This window comes from Camelus dromedarius, chromosome 27 (assembly GCF_036321535.1).
Source record: "Camelus dromedarius isolate mCamDro1 chromosome 27, mCamDro1.pat, whole genome shotgun sequence".
Taxonomy (NCBI): Eukaryota; Metazoa; Chordata; class Mammalia; order Artiodactyla; family Camelidae; genus Camelus; species Camelus dromedarius.
In genome coordinates this window covers 9,573,880-9,594,425 of record NC_087462.1, presented here as the reverse complement: position 1 = coordinate 9,594,425, position 20,546 = coordinate 9,573,880, and the positions used below count along the sequence as shown (strand labels likewise).

Here is a 20,546-nt window from a genome sequence, read left to right as displayed (position 1 = left end):
TGTGGCCACATGCCAATAAAGCTTTATTGACAGAAGCAAGTGGTGGGCCAGGTCTGGCCCCGCGTGCCCACCAAGCAGCTAGAAACACAGAGACCAACATACATGGCCCTAGCTCTGGCCCTCGAGCTGTCTGAGCTGGTTTGTACCCCACCTGACCTTACATGAGAACCATAGGTGGCTGCAGGGTTCTCCTCCATCACTTTAGGGGCAGGCAAAAGACCACCCATACTAGCTGTTCCTGGAGGACCACCCCTTCGTCCTGCACTCATACTTTGGGGGGCTGGCACCCAACGAGAGCCCAGAGCAGCGCTCACCTCACTGAGACTATAGGGAAGGATGAGCTTGTCGTTGGAGGTCACTGTTTTTCTTTTGGTCAGAACTTCCACCAAGATTTCTCGTTTCACCTGTTTCAAGGTCAAGGAGAAAGAGAGGCGGGGAGAGATAAATTAGATCTGGGGTTAACAGACACACACTATATATACAAAACAGATAAACAACAAGGTCCTACTGTATAGCACAGGGAACTATATTCAATATCTTGTAATAACTTATAATAATAGAAAAGAATCTGAAAAAGAATATGTATGTAACTGAATCACTGTGCTGTACACCTGAAACTAACACAATGTTGTAAACCAACAATACTTCAATTAAAAAAAAATAAAAAAATTTTTTTAAAAAGGGAAGGGGAGAGGAGTTGGAGAGCTTGTTGACTGGATCCTTCTGCCACTGAGGCAAGGCCTGAGGAGGGTGGGAGAAGGACCCCAGCAGCCAGGCCGGGAAGTGGGCCCAGAGCTCACCCTCAGGGCTACCAACCCACAGTGTGTGCTGCACTCAGCGTGTCGCAGAATGATCACACCCACAGGCTTGCTCAATGGCCCTGAGAGTGTGGTCACACGGGCCTGGGTGTCACTGCAGGCCTTGGGCTCAGGTGCTGCCTGGCGACCTGCGTTTACAGCTGTTGCTGTTGGAGGCGGGTTCCTGGCATGGGTGTGGGGGCTGAGTGAGGGGCTGAGCCCTCCCTGACTGCCAAACCCTGTCCATGAGTGGGTGGCAGTCAAGAGATGGGGTGGATGTGAAGGGGAGGGCTGTCCCAATCTGCTGGCAGACATGCTCAATCACCCCCAGGAATACGACAGGAGCTGGGGCTTCTACATGCAGGCACACCATTGGGGAGGGGGGAGGATTCGGTTTGGTTGTTTGTTTGTTTATTTAATAGAGGTACTCTACCACTAAGCTATACCCTCCCCAGCCAGGCACACCTTCTTAAAGAGCCACAGATGGCATGCATGCTTAGAAAACAGCCCTGGCACCACAGGCATTTGGGAATAGGTCAGTCTTTGCTGTGGGCGACTGTCCTGTGCATTACATCATGTCAAACAGCATTCCTGGCCTCCATCCACCAGATGACAGTAGTACCCCTGCCCAAAAAGATTCCAGACATGGCCCTATGCTTCCAGGGTTGAGGACCAGTGGATAAGAGGATGGATGGATGGATGGTCCAATGAGAAAATGACCTCATAAATCAAATGATTTTTTTAAAATTAAAGTACAGTAAATTTACAATATTGTGTTAATTTCAGGTATACAGTAAACTGGTTCAGTTATATATAATATATATAAACGATGATACTAAAGAGCCTTTCAAGTGAGGGGCTGAGGTGGGAAGTGGCCCTTCCCAGAAGGGAGTCCTTCAGAAATGAGGACAGGGTGGATGTTGAAGCTGCTACGCTAAGTGAAATGAGTCAGACAGAGGAAGACAAATACTGTATGATCTCACTTACATGTGGAATCTTAAAAAACAAAAAACCCCAACCCCCCTAAGCTCATCAGTATAGAGAACAGATTAGTAGTTGCCAGAGGTAGTGGGTGGGCAAAATGTGTGAAGGGGTCAAGAGGCATAAACTTCCAGTTACAACATAAGTCATGGGGATGCAGTGCACTGCGCAGTGAGGATCATTAATAACACAGTATTGCATAATTGAAAACCACTAAGAGAATAGATCTGAAAAGTCCTCATCACAAGAGAAAACAATTCTGTAGCTATGTATGTTGACAAATGTTAACTAGACTTATTGTAATGATCATTTTGCAACGTATACAACTACCAAATCATTATACTGTACAGCTGAAACTAAACAAATGTTGTGTATCAGTTACACTTCCATTTAAAAAGATCTCTCGCTACATGGAGGCAACTATGATAGTCAGCTGGGATGTTTTCATCATTTTCAGAGATTATGCATTCTTTCTGAATACTTAAAAAATTTTAAAAAAATTTTTTGAGGGAGGTAATTAGGTATTATTGTTCTTTTTATTGTTATTGTTATTATTATTATCATCTCAATATAGGTACCAGGGATTGAACCCAGGACCTTGTGCATGATAAGCATGCACTCTACCACTGAGCTATACCCTCCCCTCTCCTTTATGAATACTTTTGTATTTCTTTTGCTGCTTGCAAACATGCATTTCCAAACTTGAAATACAGGTGTGAACAATGTGTACCAAAAAAAAAAAAAAAAAAAAAAAAAAAAAAGAAGAAGAAAGAAAGAAATGAGGAAGGGACACTGCAGAGATGGCGCGGGAGGAAGCAGGCAGACAGGCCTCACTTTACAGAAGTGCAGCCATTGCAGGAGGTTCTGGGTCTCAGCGGCCACCGTGGCTGGGGACAGGGAGCAGTACCTTCAGGAGCTGCGACAGCGTGTCCAGCACCTCGGGGGGCCCAACCTCCAGGCCTTCGTCTCGGCCCGTGGCTCTCTTCTTGTAAGTGACGTTGCCCAGATACAGGATGGCCGAGAGGATGGAAAAAATCCTGTGGGGGAAGAGGAGCCTAGGTTGGGGCAGATTCCCCAAGAATAAGACCACAGAGGCTTCCAGGCAACTGGGCTGAAGCTTCCCGTGAACTGGGCTAAATTCGTAAAGCCAAGTCTGAAAAACGTCCAGTCCTCTGTGAGGGACTCTGTGGAATGGGACTTTGGGTGCATCTATCTCTACTGTTTTTGGCAGTAATGGTGGTGATGGAGTTGGTGGGGGCTTAAAATTTTTTTTTATGGAGGCGTAACATGCACACAAAATAAAGTATACAATTTCCCAAGTGTAGTTTGATGAAATGTCACAAAATGTACAGACCTGTAACTAGCACTCAGACCAGGGAACAGAACATTCTAGGCCCTGGAACCACCCTAACTGGCCCCCGGAGAAGAACCTGCAGTCCTGGCATCTAACATCGTCTGTGAATTTGACATCTATGAAATCACATGTACTTGTACCTGGCCTGTCACTGAAAAAGTGTGAGGTGGAGGTGCCATGCACGTTACTGCATGAAGCATCGTTTGTTCTTTTTTTTTCTTTTCTTTTAAATAATAAGCTCAAATTTACTTCTAGGGCACAATCCGGTTAGAAAATAATTTCCATGTTTTTCATAGCATTGTTCATTCTTAATGCTGCTGACCAGCACTTCTCAGCCTCGGCACTGCTGACACCCAGCCCCTGTGCAGTGTGACACTCAGAATGTCTCTAGACAAGGCCAAGTGGCTCCTGCGAGCAGAACTGGGCCCCCAGTGAGAACCACTGCTGTGCATGGAGTAGTCCAGGGGTCAGCAAACTAGGGTCTGTTTTTGCACAGCCTACGAGCTGAGAACGGTTCTTTTTTATTTTTTTTAATTTTTTGGGGGGTTCCCCCCCAAATTAGGTTTACTTATTTATTTGTTTATTTTTAGTGGAGGTACTGGGGATTGAACCCTGGACCTCATGCAGGCTAAACGTGTGCTCTACCACTGAGCTATAATCTCCCCCGGTTCTTAAGTTTTCAAAGGGTCATTAAGAAACAAAACCAAACAGAAAGAACAGGTAACAGAGACTGCTTTGCCCTTGAAGCTTAAAATACGTATTATCTGCCCCTCTCCAGAGAGTTTGCCGACCCCTGTGTGGATATATCGCAATGTGTTTATTCATTTAATCTTCTTTGGGTGGGCATTTGGAGGGGGTTTCCCGGGCTGGGGGCTGTTATAAAATGAGGCTGCTGCTTGCGTGTGTGTGTGTGTGTCTCTGGGTGAGCAAACGTATGCTTTTGGTTGTCACACATCTGCAGGGGAAACCGCCGACAGTTTTCTGCAGTGGTTGGCCCCATTTGTGCCCTCCCAGCAGCGTGCTGGGCAGTGTTCCCTCTGGGTATCCTAGATGCCTGGGCAGGTGTGGAGAATACCCTGTGTGGTTTCAAAGAATTGAAAAAATATTTAATTGTGGTAGAATACACATCATGTAAAATTTGCCTTCTTGACCATTTTTAAGTGTATAGCTCAGTGGTATGAAGTACATCCACATTGCTGGGCAAAAGCCCTGTGAGTATTTTTTTTTTAATGTATTTATTTATGAGAGGGGGAGGTAATCAGGTTTGTCTGTTTGTTTGTTTATTTAATGGAGGTACTAGGGATTGAACCCAGGTCTTTGTGCATGTTAAACACACACTCTACCACTGAGCTATACCCTCCCCCCCAAACATAATGTTGAGATTATATTTTATTTTGTGGGGGGAGGTAATTAGGTTTGGTTATTTATATTAATTTTTTAACAGAGGTACTGGGGATTGAACTCAGGGCCTCGTGCACGCTAAACACGCACTCTACCGCTGAGCTACGCCTTCCTGCCCCAAAAGGCCTGCAGTTTTAATTAGCATTTCCCTGTGGCTAATGACAAGAGCCCCCTTCCGTGTGCTCACTGTCACTGGGCTACTCTCCTTGGTGAGGCCTCAAGGAGGGTGTGGGTCAGATCTCAGAGTGACTGGTAAGCCCGGGGGCACCCATGCAGGAGGGGGGGCGGACAGCTGGGCCCACCCACTTACTGCTTCTTGGTGGCAGGGAGGAAGCCCACCATCTCCATGGCCTGCTTGAGTCTTTCAAAGTCGTGCTTCAGGTCCTCCCCATCTTCGATCTTCAAGTTATGCTGAAAAACAACGTCGGCGGCGCTCTGGGTATTTCAGGGCTGGTGAGGGTGGCGTGCGGGAATGATTTTGGCTGGAACCGATGGGGCAGGGCCCAGGACATGGGGAATGAATGGGCTCCTTTATGCTGCCCCACTCTGGGCCTCCTTGGAGCCGGTTAGGGGGCCGGAGAGGGCCAAGGCGGATGGCCTCTGACCTCCCGGCAGTGCGTAAACAGCCCGTGGGGAACAGAGGCTGTGTTTGTGGCCGAGGCTCGGGGCTGTTTACCTGGTTGAGGTAGAAATAATCTTCAGGCTGCTTGAGCTGAAATTCCTGACGCTCTTCCTCGCTGACGCCAAGTAACAAATAATAAAACACGTGGTAGTTCCTGTAGGTCAAAATTAGGAGAAAAAAGTTGTTTTTGGAAGCTGAGCAACAGCTACTCTTCAAACTGCTACTAATATTGCTTTGGAGATCACACCAGGGAGGAAAAAGCACCTCGAGTATGTACAAATTTGAGACAGTAAGTTGATTCTTATTATGTCAAAACAAAACAAAACAAAAAAATAAACCAAAACCCAAGCCATGAGTTTCTCCAGTGAGTAGATGCCTCAAGGGGTGGGCCTGTCTCGCTCACTGGTGGAGCAGAGATGCTTCTAATTTACCCACCTTTTGGCAGGTATCTGAACACCTACTCCAGGTAAAAAGCCTTGGGCAGGCAGAAAAATAAGCATGAGAAGGTGGCAAAGCTCATGCTCCTAGGAGATCTGCCCTGGCCTCCAGCAGATTTCCGCAACCTCGGGACATCTGCTTCTTCCCTTTGTCGGGAAGGAGGCAGATGTGGTGGCTCACCAAGGAAATCTCCTCCTACCTCTCATCCTTCTCCTGAGAGACCAGGCGAGACTTTTCAAGCAGGTATTTTTCAACAACAGCTCTGTCATTAAGAGGACAAAGAAGAACAAATTAATTAACAAATTAATACTGTTTCCTCGGAGAAGAGGAGTGATTTGTTAACTGTGGCGAAGCCAGCTGTGAATTAACTTCCTTGGACTCGAGGTAAACACAGGTACCTAAAGGCAATCACCTTAAGTGTTGTAAGTATCATCTCACCCTAAAGGGAAAAGCAGTCACCCTAAAGGTGCCTTGCCCTGCTACTACCATCTATAAAATAAGGAACCTGGGTTGGCCGCTTCTGCTCCCCGGATTGGATTCGGGCTGACGGCTGTATGGAAGCCCAACCTGGCATCATGTAGGACCCCTGCCCCAACCCTCCAAGGTGGTGGGAACTGAAGCACTTGTACCCACGTGTTCACAAATAACACCGGAGGGGTCCAACCCTGCTCCCACTATGTCTCTGGTGATTAACTCTTTCTCCAATTAAAAATCTAAATGTAAGATACTGGATTCACTTTTCTATTCTTTTTAGAATAGCTTTGTTAATTATTAATATACGATACACTGTGTGTGCTCAAAAGTGCAAAACGAGATAAGTTTTGATGGTGTCCTTTAGAATCTATGCAATTTTCAATAACGGCTTCATTAGGTATAATTGATGTACAATAAACTTAAAATGTGTGACTGGATGATTCGTGACACATGCAAACACCTGTGATCCACCACCATGAACAAGACAGTGAACACATCCATCAGCCTGAAAAGTCTCCTTGGGCCCTTTGCCTCCCTGCCACCCACCCCCGAGCAGCCACTGACCAACCCCACTAAAGATTAGATTGGATTTTCTAGAATTAAAAAAAATAATAAAAAAGAATCATTTAGTACGTACAGCTGACCCTTGAACAATGTGGATTTGAACTGTGGGTCTACTTATATTCAGATCTTTTTTTTTAGTTTTCTTTTTTCTAGGGGGGGTGGCAGTAATTAGGTTTTTATTTATTTGTTTAAATGGAGGTACTGGGGATTGAACCCAGGACCTTGTGCATGCCAAGCATGTGCTCTACCACTGAGCTATACCCCCTTTGGATTTTTTTCCTACGTGATCTGAGGTTCGTTGAATCCATGGATGTGGAACCACAGATATGTAGGAATTGTGGATGTGGAGGAACCACAGATACACGGGGCTGACTATAAGTTATACTTGGACTTTCAACTAACTCCCGTGTTGTTCATGGGTCAAATGGATATTGTATCTGCCTTCTTTCACTCAGCCCAATGCTGAGATTCAGCTGCCTTGTAGCATGTATCAGACCTTCATTCTTTTTCATGGCTGAATAATATTCTACACATATAGACACACCACATTTTGTTTATTCACTCATCAGTTGATCGACAGCTGACGGACATGAGTCCATGAGGCTGTGTGGGGGCTGGGCCAGGGACAGGGCACCTGGGCAGCCACACCCTCCATGCTAACAGAGACATCACACATTCCTCGGAGATCTATGAGTCTCTGGGCACAGCTTTAATTTAATGCCATGGATTTAAATGTCCCCTGGGATGGGCATGACGGTTCCCATAGATGGATGAGGTGCTAAAAATTGGGAGGGGCCACATGCTGCCCCACAGAGGGAAGGTTGCCTGGCGAGGACCCACTATCACCAAGGATGTGAGATGTACGGGTCTGCAGGCCACCCTCATCCGAACCCATCCTATTATACAGAAGGGGTAGCCGGTGCCTGCGGGTGGTAGGGTTGGCTCCTGGTGCAGGACTTGCTGGATGCTGCCTGCCTCTCTCTCTAGGAAGGCAGTCTTCTGTCTGCAGCCTTCTCAGATGCCTGCACACACAACCTGCATGCAGGGGTTCCCAAGGGTTCAGCCTGTGTTGTCTCTTCGAAACCCATATTTTCTTCCATTCCTTCCCCCAGCCAGTAACTTGGAGTTATAAGCAGTTTGTTTTCCTGGGAAGGGAGGTGGAATCTGGTTCTAGACTCATGTTTCAGTCTCAATCTAGCTGATTCCCTGTGCTGTGTTGGCCCATGGGCAAGGACAGAGACCCCGTGGGCACTGAGCTGGCATTTGACCGGCCACAGACCTTTCCCTTTGCTGATCATTCTGGAAGCCTACAGGGGTCTTGTTGGAAGCCAGGAATTCCCTGGCACTGAACCCTGAGCCCACAGGAAGACGAAGCTTTGCAAATTGGGGAACTGGGGGAAGGCCTGGACTGCCCCTGACCCTTGGCCTCAGCGGAAAAGCGGCAGCGAGAAGTGTCACCTGCCCCAAAGCAGAACCGAGTCTAGGCCTACTCCTGGCGAGCTGGCTGCAGCCACTGCCTGGACAGGAAGTGCACCCTCCTCTTTGGAGTGTGGGCAGGTCAGAGTCAAGGGCCAAAGCAGGACTTCCTTTCCTGACGCCAAGGCCACCGATACAACTCTTAGAAGCTGGTCTGTGAGATCCAGCCACCCGGGGCCTCTGGTCCTGAGCCTGATGGGAGCCAAGGCAGATAGGGCAGGCCAGACACTTAGCTTAGAGCCAGTCCTGCTGGTGAGCTGGGGTGAACGGTGGCCCCCAGAAATGTCCACCTGGGACCCATGACTGTGATTGTGAAAAAAGGTCTTTGCAGATCCAATAAAGTGAAGGATCTGGAGATGAGAACCTCCTTCATGATCCAGACAGGCCCTAAATCCAAGGACACATGTCCTAAAAGACAGAAGAGATGATCACAGAGAGACACAGGGGAGAAGGCCATGTGAAGACAGAGGCAGAGACTGGGTGAAGCGTCCACAATCAAGGATGCCTGGGGCCACCAGAAGCTGGAAGAGACCAGGAGGGATCCTCCCTTGGAGCCTCTGGAGGGAGCGCAGCCCTGCCCATACCTCGATCTTGGACTTCTGGCCTCCAGAACTGTAGAGGAATAAGCTCCCATTGTTTGGAGCCAGTTGGTTTGTGGTACCTTGCTTCAGCAGCCATAGGACATGAAACAGAGACCATGTGAAGGACAGAGCTAGGCAAAGGTGTCTGGGGGAAACAGGGCCTGCTGGTAGCAAAAGCTCTGGCTTCTGGCCTGAGGTCTGCAGGGCCAGCGTGGGACTCAGGGAAACAAAAGGCAGCCTTTTGGTGTCTCTGCTCCTGCCAAAGGAGCCCCTGTTTCTGAATTACAGCAACAGTTTATTTTTGTGTGTCTGCCTGGTAACATACTCTGGGCATTGCCTGCTGGACGGAGGCTTTGCAACGTGGCAGACACCATGTGTAAAATATGGACCTGTGGGAGAAAAACACATTTAAATTAAGGAGAGAGGGTCTTTGTGGAGAAAAGGCTGAGACCTGCGGGGCAGGTGGGGTCAGGCGGGTGGCTCTGGGCCCAGGAGGACTCAGGAAGGCACCACCTGATGGCCCATGGTGGCGCCGAGGCCATGGAGAGAACTGTCCGCTTCCAAGTGTCCCTGAGAGCTAAAGAGCAGGCGCAGCAGTTATCAAGAGTCTCTCCCACACCACTGCCTGTCCAAGCCTGGGTAGCAGGAAAAAGGAAGGAAGCCAGAGGCTGAAGGATTCAGGAAAACAACATTCCTGTTCATGTCTTGAATGTGCATCATCAAGTCAAACGATCATCAGGTCTAGATGGACCAATCAGGTTTAGACGGACCGAAAAACCTGGAAACTTTAAAATCAATCCCCTAGAGGACCTCTCCCTTCCTGCAACACCAGTGCCTTCTCGCAGCCTCCAGGGGCCTGTTGCTCAGGTCTCCCCACTTTAGGGCTTCTCACCCTGCTGCTCAGACCATCACCTGGGGCCTTTGCAAATCCCACTGCCACTGCAGACCCTCATACCAGAATGTGGAGGAAGGAGGGTGCCTTGGAGCAACTAGGCAATGGACTGCGCCAAAATGCCTTTTCTCCCCACAACTTCGAAATAGTTTTATTGGCTCATGAGACTTCTACATACTGAAAAAAAAAAAAATCCAAAACATTAAGCAGTATTAAATCACAACTACATTTTTTTAACTAATTGAAACTACTCAAAATATACATTTTTTAAAGAAAAAAAGTCCTACAGAACTGAATTCTGAAATGACTTTATGACTTAAACAGATAATTCCTTGTAACATTAATTCATTGTATAAAGCTGCCAGACATCTTCATTAGCATAACTATTGCACAGAGTGCAAGTGAACACAATTTCAACGCTACACGTTTAGTTGGAAGTAACTGTGCCACCACCTAAAGAACTCACATTTCTGGCACAAAATGTTGATCTGTTTTAACTTTCACCAGGCAGCCAACTTCACAATCCAGTTACCACGTATAGACTCACCCACCTATTCATCCATGTATCTATCTAAATTCATCAATCTACCCACCCATCCTCTCATAAATCTAACATCTACCAAAGAATCCACGAATCCATCCATCCATCCACCCATCCATGAATCCACCCATCTATCCATTCGTCCATCCATAAATCTCCCATCAAACCATCCTTAAATGTACCCATCCATCCTTTTGTTGTTGTTTTTTTATATATAAATGTTTTTTATTGAGTTATAGTCATTTTACAATGTTGTGCCAAATTCCAGTGTAGAGCACAACTTTTCAGTTATACATGAACATACGTACATTCATTGTCACATTCTCTTTCGCTGTGAGCCACCACAAGATCCTGTATATATTTCTCTGTGCTACACAGTACAATCTTGTTTATCTATTCTACATTTTGAAATCCCAGTCCCTTCCCACCCCCTGTACCCATTCATCCTTGAATCCATCCATCAACCATCATCCATCCATCCATTTATCCACCCATGAATCCATCCATCCATGAATCTCTCCATCCATCCATCAATCCATCCATCAATGAATCCAACTATCCATCCATCCACCCATGAATACATCCATCCATCAATCTACCCTCCATCCCTGCATTCTACCCACTCCTTCCTTGAACAGCTGCCTCACTTTGCTACCTAGCACCATGTCTCTTTTTGGCTAAAGGGGCATGTCTGGCAAGTGTCAGAGTCTACGTCAACTCTCTGTGGCATCCCTAGACCCACTAAACTAGACACATCAAGACCAGGAAATAGATTGGTGTGCCCTTGCCAGTTCTTGGCAAACCCCATCACACTAGGACCTCCAGCTCATTGTACTTACTCCATGGGAGCCTAGGCCCATGCTTGACACCCCAGAGGATGATCCGGGGATGGCAGGATTGGTTATGGTGCCACCCCTCCCCCACCTATGCCTCCCACCTCGACCCACTGCTCAGACTTTCACATCGGTGACTTAAAATCATGCTTGCTTCCCTGTACAATTCACAAGTGCCTGGAAGGCCAGCATTTCAGCACCCAGCTCCCTGCTGGCTCAGGCCTGGCTCTCCACTGCAGGGAAGCCCAGGACCCCAGACCCAGGCTGGAGTGCACAGCGTGGGCAGCTGCCAACTCACCCTCTCACGATGCCACTCTCCAGGTAGTTGACCTGGATGAATTTCCCAAATCGGCTGGAATTGTTGTTGTGGGCTGTTTTAGCATTCCCAAAAGCCTGCAAGGAAAACAAAAGCAGGTTTTTAGGTTGTGAGCACAAACTTTCTACAGGCTGCAGCCTGGGAGCCTGGGAGCTCCCTCTGTGTGCTGTGGACCCTGGCTCGCTGGAGGTCACTCAGTGACTCCAGGTGAGATCTGGAAAACACGAGGGTAGGTGGCCCTAGGGCATCCTAAGGGCTTCCACTTTATCTCTATGTCTGGGTTGCGGGAGGGGCTCAAGTTTTAAGTCCCGGATGTTAGAAATGCCAATTGTCGGAATTCTTTTTCCGTAATAATTGTTCACGTAGCAAAATTGTTCACTGTGGGCCAGACCCAGTCCACTGCCTGTTTTTTGTACTGCCTGTGAAGCCAGGGGTGGTTTTTACATTTGTAAATGGTTTAAAAAAAGAAAGAAAAAGAAAAACAACCCCAAGAAGAGTAATATTTCCTGCCATGTGAAAATTCTATTCACGTCTCAGGGTCCATAAAATGAAGTGTGTTGGCCCACGGCCAGGCCTGTTCATTTACTGATTGTCCACAACTGCTTTTGTGTTGTGACCACAGGGGAGCTGCAACAGAGACCATCTGGCCTTCAAAGCCAAAAATATTTACTATCCAGAATATTTACTTTCCAAAAGGAGTTTGCTAGGCCATGGGCTGATATGGGCTTCAGGTTGTAGGCTGAGCACCAGCCTGGGTGTGAGGGAGCAGAAGTGCGGACAGGTCCCATCCTGGAGGGGTCCTGCAATTCTCTGGGATGGCAGGCAAGCAGGTTCACAGTAAGTTTTTTAAAAATTGGGGTAAAATTGGCATAACATAAAACTGAGTGTTTTATTTTAATTTTTTAAAATTGTTTTATGGAGGTACTGGGGATTGAACCCAGGACCTCGTGCATGCTAAGTAACCACTGAGCTCTACCCCCACCCCCCAAAACTAAGTATTTTAAAGTGAACAATTCAGTGGCATTTAGTATAGTCACAATATTGTGCAACCATCACCTCTATCTAGTTCTAGAACTTTCCCATCACCCCAAAAGGAAATCCATCCCCATGAGCAGTCTCTCCCCATTCTCCCTCCCCCAGCCCCTGGCAACCACGAATCTGTTTTCTGTCTTTATGAATTTGCCTGTGCTGGACATTTCATGTAAATGGGGTCATGCACTATGGTGGCTTTTTGTGTCTGGCTTCTTTTACTCAGCATGTTTTCAGGGTTCATCCATGTGGTATGAATCAGGGCTTCATTCCCAATATGCAGAGGAAAGTGGGCACAGAGTACAGAGCCTGCGGCTTGGTGGGGTCCCCCCTAGGGTCTCCCATATGACCACCATCCAGATTACGACAGAGAACACCCTCTGTCCCTCAGCCAGGCTCCTGGGGTACCTGTTTCCTATGCAGTACCCAAACAGGGAGAACAGACAGGGAGAAGGTGTGATGGAGCCTTGGGGGAAATCAGGGCAGGGAAGATGCCTGGGGAGTGGGGTTCCTTGTTTCAGGGAATGAGAGGCCAGTAGAAGTGGGGACAGTGAGGCTGGGCCGAAGAGGGGAGAGAGGATGGCATGGGGGAGCTGTGACATCCCAAAGTCACATGCAGAAAGGGAAGCTTGGCAGCAGCAAAAATGCTGTCAGGCTCGCGCTGTTTCCAACGTTCCCATTTGAGGAGGCTGGCCGTGCGGGAAGGGTGGGAGGTAGGGAGGCCACAGCTGTGAGGAGGTGGCAAGGCCACTGCCAAGGTCTGCTGCGGGGTGTGTCTATGTCTGCAGGTCTAGTAGGGTGGGGGACAAGGGCAGGGTGGAGAGAGGTGGCCAGGCCCTCCAGGGGAGTCAGGAACAGGGAGACACCAAGAGGAGATGTGATTTTCTTGAAGCCCTCATGCTGCAGGGCAGATGGATGCAGTTGATCATTGATCAGAGCTTCTGGTGTGACCGCCTGAAGCCAGGAGCCCCATAAAAAAGTGTCGACTGGAAAGCCTGGGATACTTCCTTGGAAAATGGCTCATTCAGCAGAGCTTAAGATCAGGGCCCCGCTTGGGCCCATGTGCCGGTCACTCTCCTGGCTGGTCGGGTCACAGTATGAGTGACTTCCTGCCCTGATGCCCCAGGGGCTCCAGACCTGAAACAGGCCTCGCTGTAAAGCCTGAACCAACCGCCAAGCTGCCAAGCCGGGGAGTAAGAGTGGAGGAAACGGCCCTGGAGAGGCACCCCGGCCCCGACTGCAAAATCGGGGGTACCTTCAGGGTGGGAACAGGGGCTGGGCACTTCATTGGGGAGCAGTCTCCACATGGCCTTGCAGAGGAGGAGCACAGCCTGAGGAGGCGCCTTCCGGAGTCAGACAGCGGCCACAGAGCCCACCCTCTCCTCTTCTTTACAAGGTCTTGACGTATATGCCTGAGCTACTGGCCAGCTGCTGGGGGCCGGGCCTCAGTCGACCCTGCTCTCCTGCATATTTACAGAACCCAGTGCAGGGTCCCCACTCTCGGCACAGCTGAGACTTGGGGGCTGGACCATTCTCTGCAGGGGGAGGCCATTATGCGCACTGTAGGGTGCTGGGCAGCCAGTAGCACCTAGGACCACCAAACATGTCCCCAGAGAAAGCCGAATTGCTCGGGCTGAGAAGCACTGCTAGGTACCGAGGGAGGGAAGAGGGGTTTGCAGGGCAGGGTCGTCGAAGCTCCTCCTGTAATAAGGGCCCCATGTGGGCTGCAGGCCCTGATGGGTCCTCTAGGGAAGAAAACTCTCTTTCCAGGTTTCATCTCCTCCAAGTTCAACCTTCATTTGAGGGTAAAGCCCACAGGCTCCTGAGCCACCGCTCTGGGAAAAGCAGACAGCAGATCTGTCTCCTCCTTTACTTCCAGACCCTGCGGGGTGGTGTCTGAGCTGGGGACAGGCCGGCTCTGTGAGAAAATGAGCTCCCACAAGCAAGCACACGAAGTCCTGCCTGTCCCAACTACGAACAGATGGTGAAGGGGCACTTGAATCCCGCATGGGCTCCCTCCCAGGGCCAGTCCTGGGTCCCCGCAGTGCCTGGTTTCAGGGCCTGCCACAGTCCCCCTTGAGATGCACATTCACATCCGGAAGAGCCACAGCGGTCCCTTCTGAACTCGGGACAAGTCTCTGCGGCGATTTCTAAGGAAACAGCCAGGCCCGGCGTCCTGGGGACAGGAGGGAATGTCTTCGGGATGTGAGGGCCCACCAGCTCTCTGGTTCTGCGATTACCAGCGCGGGGGCCCGGTGACCTCATGTGTCTGGTATGCGGTCTCAACACACTGCGACTTTTCAGAGCTGATCTAAAAATATCCGGTTGGTGCTATTATACGTCCCGTCGGAGGAGGAGGAAATACTAGCCTGGCACTCGAAGCGAGGGGAGCTATTGTGTAGCTGTTCCGGGGCTGGCCAGGGGTGTGCGTGGTCTCCAAGCACAAGGGTGGCTGGTGTACCGGGTGGATGGTGTGGGGCTGGGGATGGACGGGAGAAAGGAGGAGGGACGGGTGCCGGCTCTGATGCGATGTACTCTGGCACTGGGGTCAGGGAGGCCATGCGCTCCTGCTGTCTTCCCACTGGGCCAGAAAATCCACAGCCCTGGCAAAATGCTTCTAGGGAAAGGCCTCTACTTTCTTAGGAATGCTTTTTTTCCCCCTTTTTTAGAATATCAAAGACATGTTTCTAATATAAGTTGTACGCTTTGAAAAAAACATACAGAACCTTGCTGAAAATTTATCCAACAAAAGAGAAAAAAAGCCCATAAAGTGATGAGTCTATAATTCAACCTCACTCCCTGTCAGTTGCTAGGTAAAATGAACAAAGAGGCAGCGCACATCAGGTGGCCCCAACCCTGCCAGGGATGCTGAGAGCTGGGGGGTGTCCAGCCGTCTTCCAACTGCCTTTGTCTTCGAGGTTCTTCTTTTGGGAGCTTGAAAAAGGCTTTTTAAATCAAAGACATCCAGCGTTGAGCAGCCTACTTAGCCAGAAATTTCCAGAAGGTGCATTTTCTATCTAAACAGGACGGCTCTTTACTCTGTTGGAATGCACGGTAAACATTCTAGGAAAGACAGTGATATGACATCAAAGCATAACCTGTGGTGTGTGCCAGCCCCACGCCAGGTGTGCTATGGGCTTCTGACTCTTGTCGAACTTCTCTAAGGGACAAATTGGCCTTCCCCATTTCAGATGAGGGAACTGAGGCTCAGAGAGGTCAGCTGATCTCTCTGAAGCTGAGAGTGGGTGGTTGACACAGCCCTGGGTTGGAACCCAGTGCCCCTACTCCCAGCCCACGTCCCTTCCATCGCCCCTCAATCCCTGGGCCAGACTGGTCCTCAGCACCTGGAGCCAGGCAAGCGGGTCTGGGACTTCTCGGGGTGTCTTCCTGCCCTGGCTGGAGGCAGCTCACCCAGGGCCTGGCAGCCGAGCAGGCAGATTCCCGAGCCCTGAGTTCACACCTGGCCTCTTGGGTATTCCACGTGAAAAACAGATAAGCCCCGAGAGGGACTGCGTTAAGCAAACTGTTTTGCTTTCAGATTTCAAAACCCAAAAGTCCCATGGAATGAACTCACAAAGGCAAGAGCATTTGCCCATCTCCTGTGTTGACAGGTGAGCCCCAACTCGGGGTTCCCCTGGAGAGAAGTCCCCCAGCCTCACCTTGCAGGGTGGTAGTCCTTCCGGCCAGGCAGAGGTGGCCTGAACCAGGATCTAACTCCATCGTGCCCAGATACACCTGCGGCCATCCTTCCTCTGAGACAAGTTCTAGGTTGCTGTCGTGGCTTGGTCTTGATCGGGGGGTTGGCCTTCTCTGTTTTCCGGATCTAGCCACAGGGACCTCCCTTCCCAAGTGTTCATGGTGCTTTTGTACATGTGGTTTCATTCATTCACTTAACAACAATTTACTGCTGTGTGCCTGGCACTGTTCTAGCCTCAGAGAGCCCCCTCCCTGATGGGCACCCCCCACAGGTCCAACTTGGCTGTGGCTCCAATGTCACTACCTCCGAAGTCTCCCCAACCCTCCCAGGCACTGTGGGTTGCCTGCTGCCACTCATGATCTTGACACCGCCCTTCCCCCTGCAATGCCACGTCTGGGTAGAGCCTCTGCCCCCCACCCAGAGACCATGAGCCACACATCCAGGACTTCCAAATCTCTCATATCCATTCAAGGCTGCGAACTAGGACAGAGGAGTGACTGGTGTTTCCAGGAGAGACTGCAACTTGTAAAAGAACACTAGCAAACACGAGGCCACGGTGAAGCTGAAAGACAGGGCGGAAAGGGAGACTGTGTCCCACTCGCTAGCCAGCAGGAGCCCTCTTATTTGAGTTATTTTTTGAGCCAAGTGTTCTCCAAGTTCCAGGCATATCTTTCAATGTGAAACAGTACTCAGCCCAGGCTGTGTCTATCTGGGGACAGAGGTGACTGCTGGCACCACAGGGGTTGGCCTGTGAGGCACGCCATGGCCCCTGGAGCCCAGGAGCCCTGCTCTGCTGTGTCTGCTGAGCAAACAGCCCCGGGGATGTGCAGTCAAGCTGGGACTTTCCTGTGTGGAAATGCCGGGGAAAATAACCCCGAGGGGGTGCACGGGGTGGGGGGCTATTTCTGGTGAGGTGCCCAGGAGAACAGCTCTGCTTCCGCAGGGGTTTCCAGTGGGTCCCTGTGGCCCACGGAGGGGGGCTGTGCCAATCGGGGCAAATGAGTTGGCTGCTCTTGGGTTTCAAGTTCCTCTCCTGTAAAATGAGGGGGCAAACCCCTGCCTTCTCAGGTTGTATGAGAATGAAACGAGACTGCTTGTGTGGACCAGGGGCCAGCAGGCTTACCCTGTGAACGGCCAGGTAATATTCTGGGTTCTGTTGCGACGACTCAGTTCTGCTGTGAGAGCGTGAAGCAGGCACAGATGACCTGTACGTGAAGGGACGTGGCCATGGGGAGGACACCTTCCCAATGCCTGGGGAGGGCAGGGGGTGGTGGTGGGTGGGGGGATGGGGGTGGGAGGACATGGTGGGGAGAGGAAGGCTTAGACACTGACCTCTGCCGGGGTCAGTAAATTATGGCCAGCCACCTGTTTCTGTATGGTCTGTGAGCTAAGAACAGCTGTCACATTTCCAAGTACTTGAAAAGAAATCAAAAGAGTATTTCACCACACACAAAAGTGATATGAACTTCAACTTTCAGTGTCCACGAATAGTTTTGTTGGCGCATGGCCATGTCTGTTTATGGATGGTCTGTGTCTGCTTTTGGACCATGGCGGGGCTGAGTTGTGGTGATGGAGTTTTGCCCAACAAAGCTGAAAATACCAACCCTCCGGCCCTTCACAGGAAAGGTGTGCCGGCTACCATTCTAGGGGCTCTCAGTTACATGTCCCCTTCTCCCAAATGGGACCAGGGCAGTGCTGGGACGGGGAGAAGACTCTGATACTCAGACGTGCAATGTGTGAGCAACAGAGGGCATTGAGTGTTGCCTGGGCTGACTGTGGTCTCTGCCCAAGGCACAGCAGGGACACAGAGAAGCAGGACCAGGAAGCATGGAGGGCAGAATGGGCCAGCATATTCACAGGCCCAGAGGGGCTGAGTGGAGAGACAGAGAAGCCTGCTTCCCTGGAGCTGGGGAAGGGAGAAGCCCGGCTGATGCGGTTTCCACAGAGCTGCTGCGCAGGGAACGGATGGGGGCAGCCAAGGCTGGCAGAGGGTGGCTGGATGTGGGGAGGATGAGGACAATGGGAATGGGGTGGCAATGATGGCAGTGAGGGGCAGTAGCTGTGGGGTGGAAGATTAGACCCCCACTCCCCTGCCAGCCCATGCAGGTGACCGCTGAGGGCTCACTGGGCTTGTGGGTACAGTGCAGGAAGTGAACAAATTACCCCCAACTTCATGGCTCCCCAAGTCACAGATGAGGAAGTGGTCTTTCCAGGGCCCAGCTGACACCCAGCCTCGGCCCGGGTTCTGTTCTCTTCCTGTTGCCCACGGGGCTTGGGACACCCAGCAGGCTCTCTCTAGCCAGCTGCTGGATGGATAGACGGACAGGCGGATGGAGGCACGTACAGAGAGCCAAGTGCTGACAGGACGTGACACTCACCCCCTCTCCATGACCCCCATTCATAACAGGCTCTGTCCTTCCTGGTCTATGATCTCAAACTTGTATCTAGTTATTATGTCTAGTCTTTAATTTTTTTTTGGCAGGGGGAGGTAATTAGATTTATTTATTTATTTTTAGAGGAGGTACTGGGAATTGAACCCAGGACCTCGTACATGCTAAGCATGCACTCTATCGCTAGAGCTATACCCTTCTGCCCAGGCTCTGGCCCTCTTATCCATAACAGCACTGACTGTCAGCCACAGATGTGGAAAGAAACACTGAAAACACAGCACGGGCTCCTGGGGCCAGGATGAGGCTTTTTGAAACAGATTCCTACCAAGGGCGAACTGTGCTGGGGAGAGGGTGGTGGGGAGTTGGGGGTGGAAGATGGAATCTTAGGGAAAAAAAGAAAAAGAAGCCAAGTATGAAACAAGTTATTGTATCTCCTATTTCACTACATTTTGGTTTAGGTTATAAATGAAACCACGTGCTAGATCACAGAAAGAATAAAGAACAGATTAAGCTTTGATGGGGGAGGGTCTGGCTTGCTTCTTCCTGCACCAAAAATATTTGAGGAATTCATCAAGATCCCTGAGGGGTCGTTTTACCCATTTGATTCCCAAATCATTCTCTTTGGGGTTTTACTTCGTTCTTTTTCTCAGGTTTTTGAGTTGGGAAATTAACGCACTTGCTTTCATTTTTTCATATTCATTCATGGCTACGAGTTGTCCTCTCATTACTGCCTTAAATGTATACCATGGGTTCTGATAATATACAGTTTTGATCACTGATTTTTAAAAAGTCTGTAATTTTGGTTTATAGATACCTCTTCATCCAAGAGTTAACAGAAGGTTAGCTTTTCTTTTAAAAAAAAATTCCATATGGAAGGGCATTTAAAAGAATCAATTTCTCGTTTTACTGCATTAAGAGTGTTGACCATAATATTTCTACTTTTGGAAATTCTAGATGCTTTCTTGGTGACCTAATATATGGATGAGTTTTGTGAACGTTCCATGAATACTTAAGATTTATTCTCATATTGGAGTGAAGGGTTTGCAATATGGCCACAATCTGTCTAAATGTGTACTTTGGGCATCTTACATCCTTGGTGTTTGCTGTTCACTCAACTAGTCTTGTGTTATGTGTTTGTATCTATTTCTCCTAGGACTTTTATAATTTCTACTTTGCAAAAGCAGCTGTTGTGTTGTGGGGTGCATAGATACTTAACTATTATACCCTGATGGTAAATTGAGGATTTTGGCATTATGATGAATTTTCTTCATCACATATAATGTTCAGGGGCCTGAGCTCTACCTTTTACACACTGGAATTGCGGCTGTGTTCTATCCTGTTTCTGCCTGCCACATTTGTGCCTATCCTTTTATTTTTAGCTTCCCGAACCACTTTGGGTTAGGTGTGTCTTATTCATAAAACATGGATTTGAAATTTGCTTTGTGAGGCAAGCTGAAAACTCTCTCCCTTTAGGTAGATTGCGCCCATTTAAATTTAGCAGCATGATGCACTCATCCCCTCATTAGCTCTCCTCCCATCTGCTGCTTGTGGGTGTGGCTGAGTGACTAGAGGTCAGAACAATTCTCCAACTCACTTCTGATGACTTCCTGAAATCCTGCACCTTTTGTAAAGATTTTCCAGCCTCACTTTGCAACTGATCTGTTTTTAATTTGTGTGGTGGGATGCATCTGGGGAAAGGAGCCACCAGGCCTAGTGGACTGGATGGAGTCATATTTAGGCTGAGCCGAGTGGGGAGTACGAGCGGAGGGCTTGTTCTGTAAGCGGGTGGCTCACTATGGAAGGGTTCATCTTGGGATGACTTTGCTTCCCTATACAACTTTCAAACTGCAAGCTGTTGATGACAAGAACTGCAAGGACTTCTGATACTTTCTTTGCAGCAAAACTAAGCATTTGCACTTGTGGGGAAAGGTGCGCTCCCAAGGGTGGGCTGGAGGGAGCGTCGGTGGTCTCCAGATCATCCCTCTACTCTCCCTGCAGACGCTTGAGCCTGTCTCTACACCCTCAAATGGGGCTGCCCCTTGGGGCTCCAGGCTCCCCTTGGGCCCACCCTCCATACCCAGGGAGAGGAAACCTGTCATCCAGGGGCTCCCCTGGTTATAGCAGTGAGGATGGAGAGTCAGAGCTGTCAAGATTTCAGTT

At 49.5% G+C, this 20,546-nt stretch overlaps 1 protein-coding gene and 1 non-coding gene across 11 annotated transcripts in view; both read right to left on the bottom strand.

Moving 5' to 3' along the window:
* The window catches only part of MYO9B (myosin IXB), an 83,761-nt gene that overhangs the window by 31,906 nt on the left and 31,309 nt on the right, over positions 1-20,546 (bottom strand). For all 10 annotated transcript variants that reach the window (XM_064479966.1, XM_064479969.1, XM_064479972.1 and 7 more), the window contains exons 3-8: positions 11,253-11,347; positions 5,793-5,855; positions 5,210-5,309; positions 4,844-4,944; positions 2,686-2,815; positions 315-404 (exon numbers count right to left, since the gene is read on the bottom strand). In XM_064479966.1, coding sequence (XP_064336036.1) covers positions 315-404; positions 2,686-2,815; positions 4,844-4,944; positions 5,210-5,309; positions 5,793-5,855; positions 11,253-11,347 — 579 coding nt within the window. The remainder of the gene's footprint in view (positions 1-314; positions 405-2,685; positions 2,816-4,843; positions 4,945-5,209; positions 5,310-5,792; positions 5,856-11,252; positions 11,348-20,546) is intronic.
* Positions 6,825-6,896, bottom strand: TRNAA-GGC (transfer RNA alanine (anticodon GGC)). Its single transcript has one exon. It is a non-coding gene; the product is annotated as a tRNA-Ala (tRNA).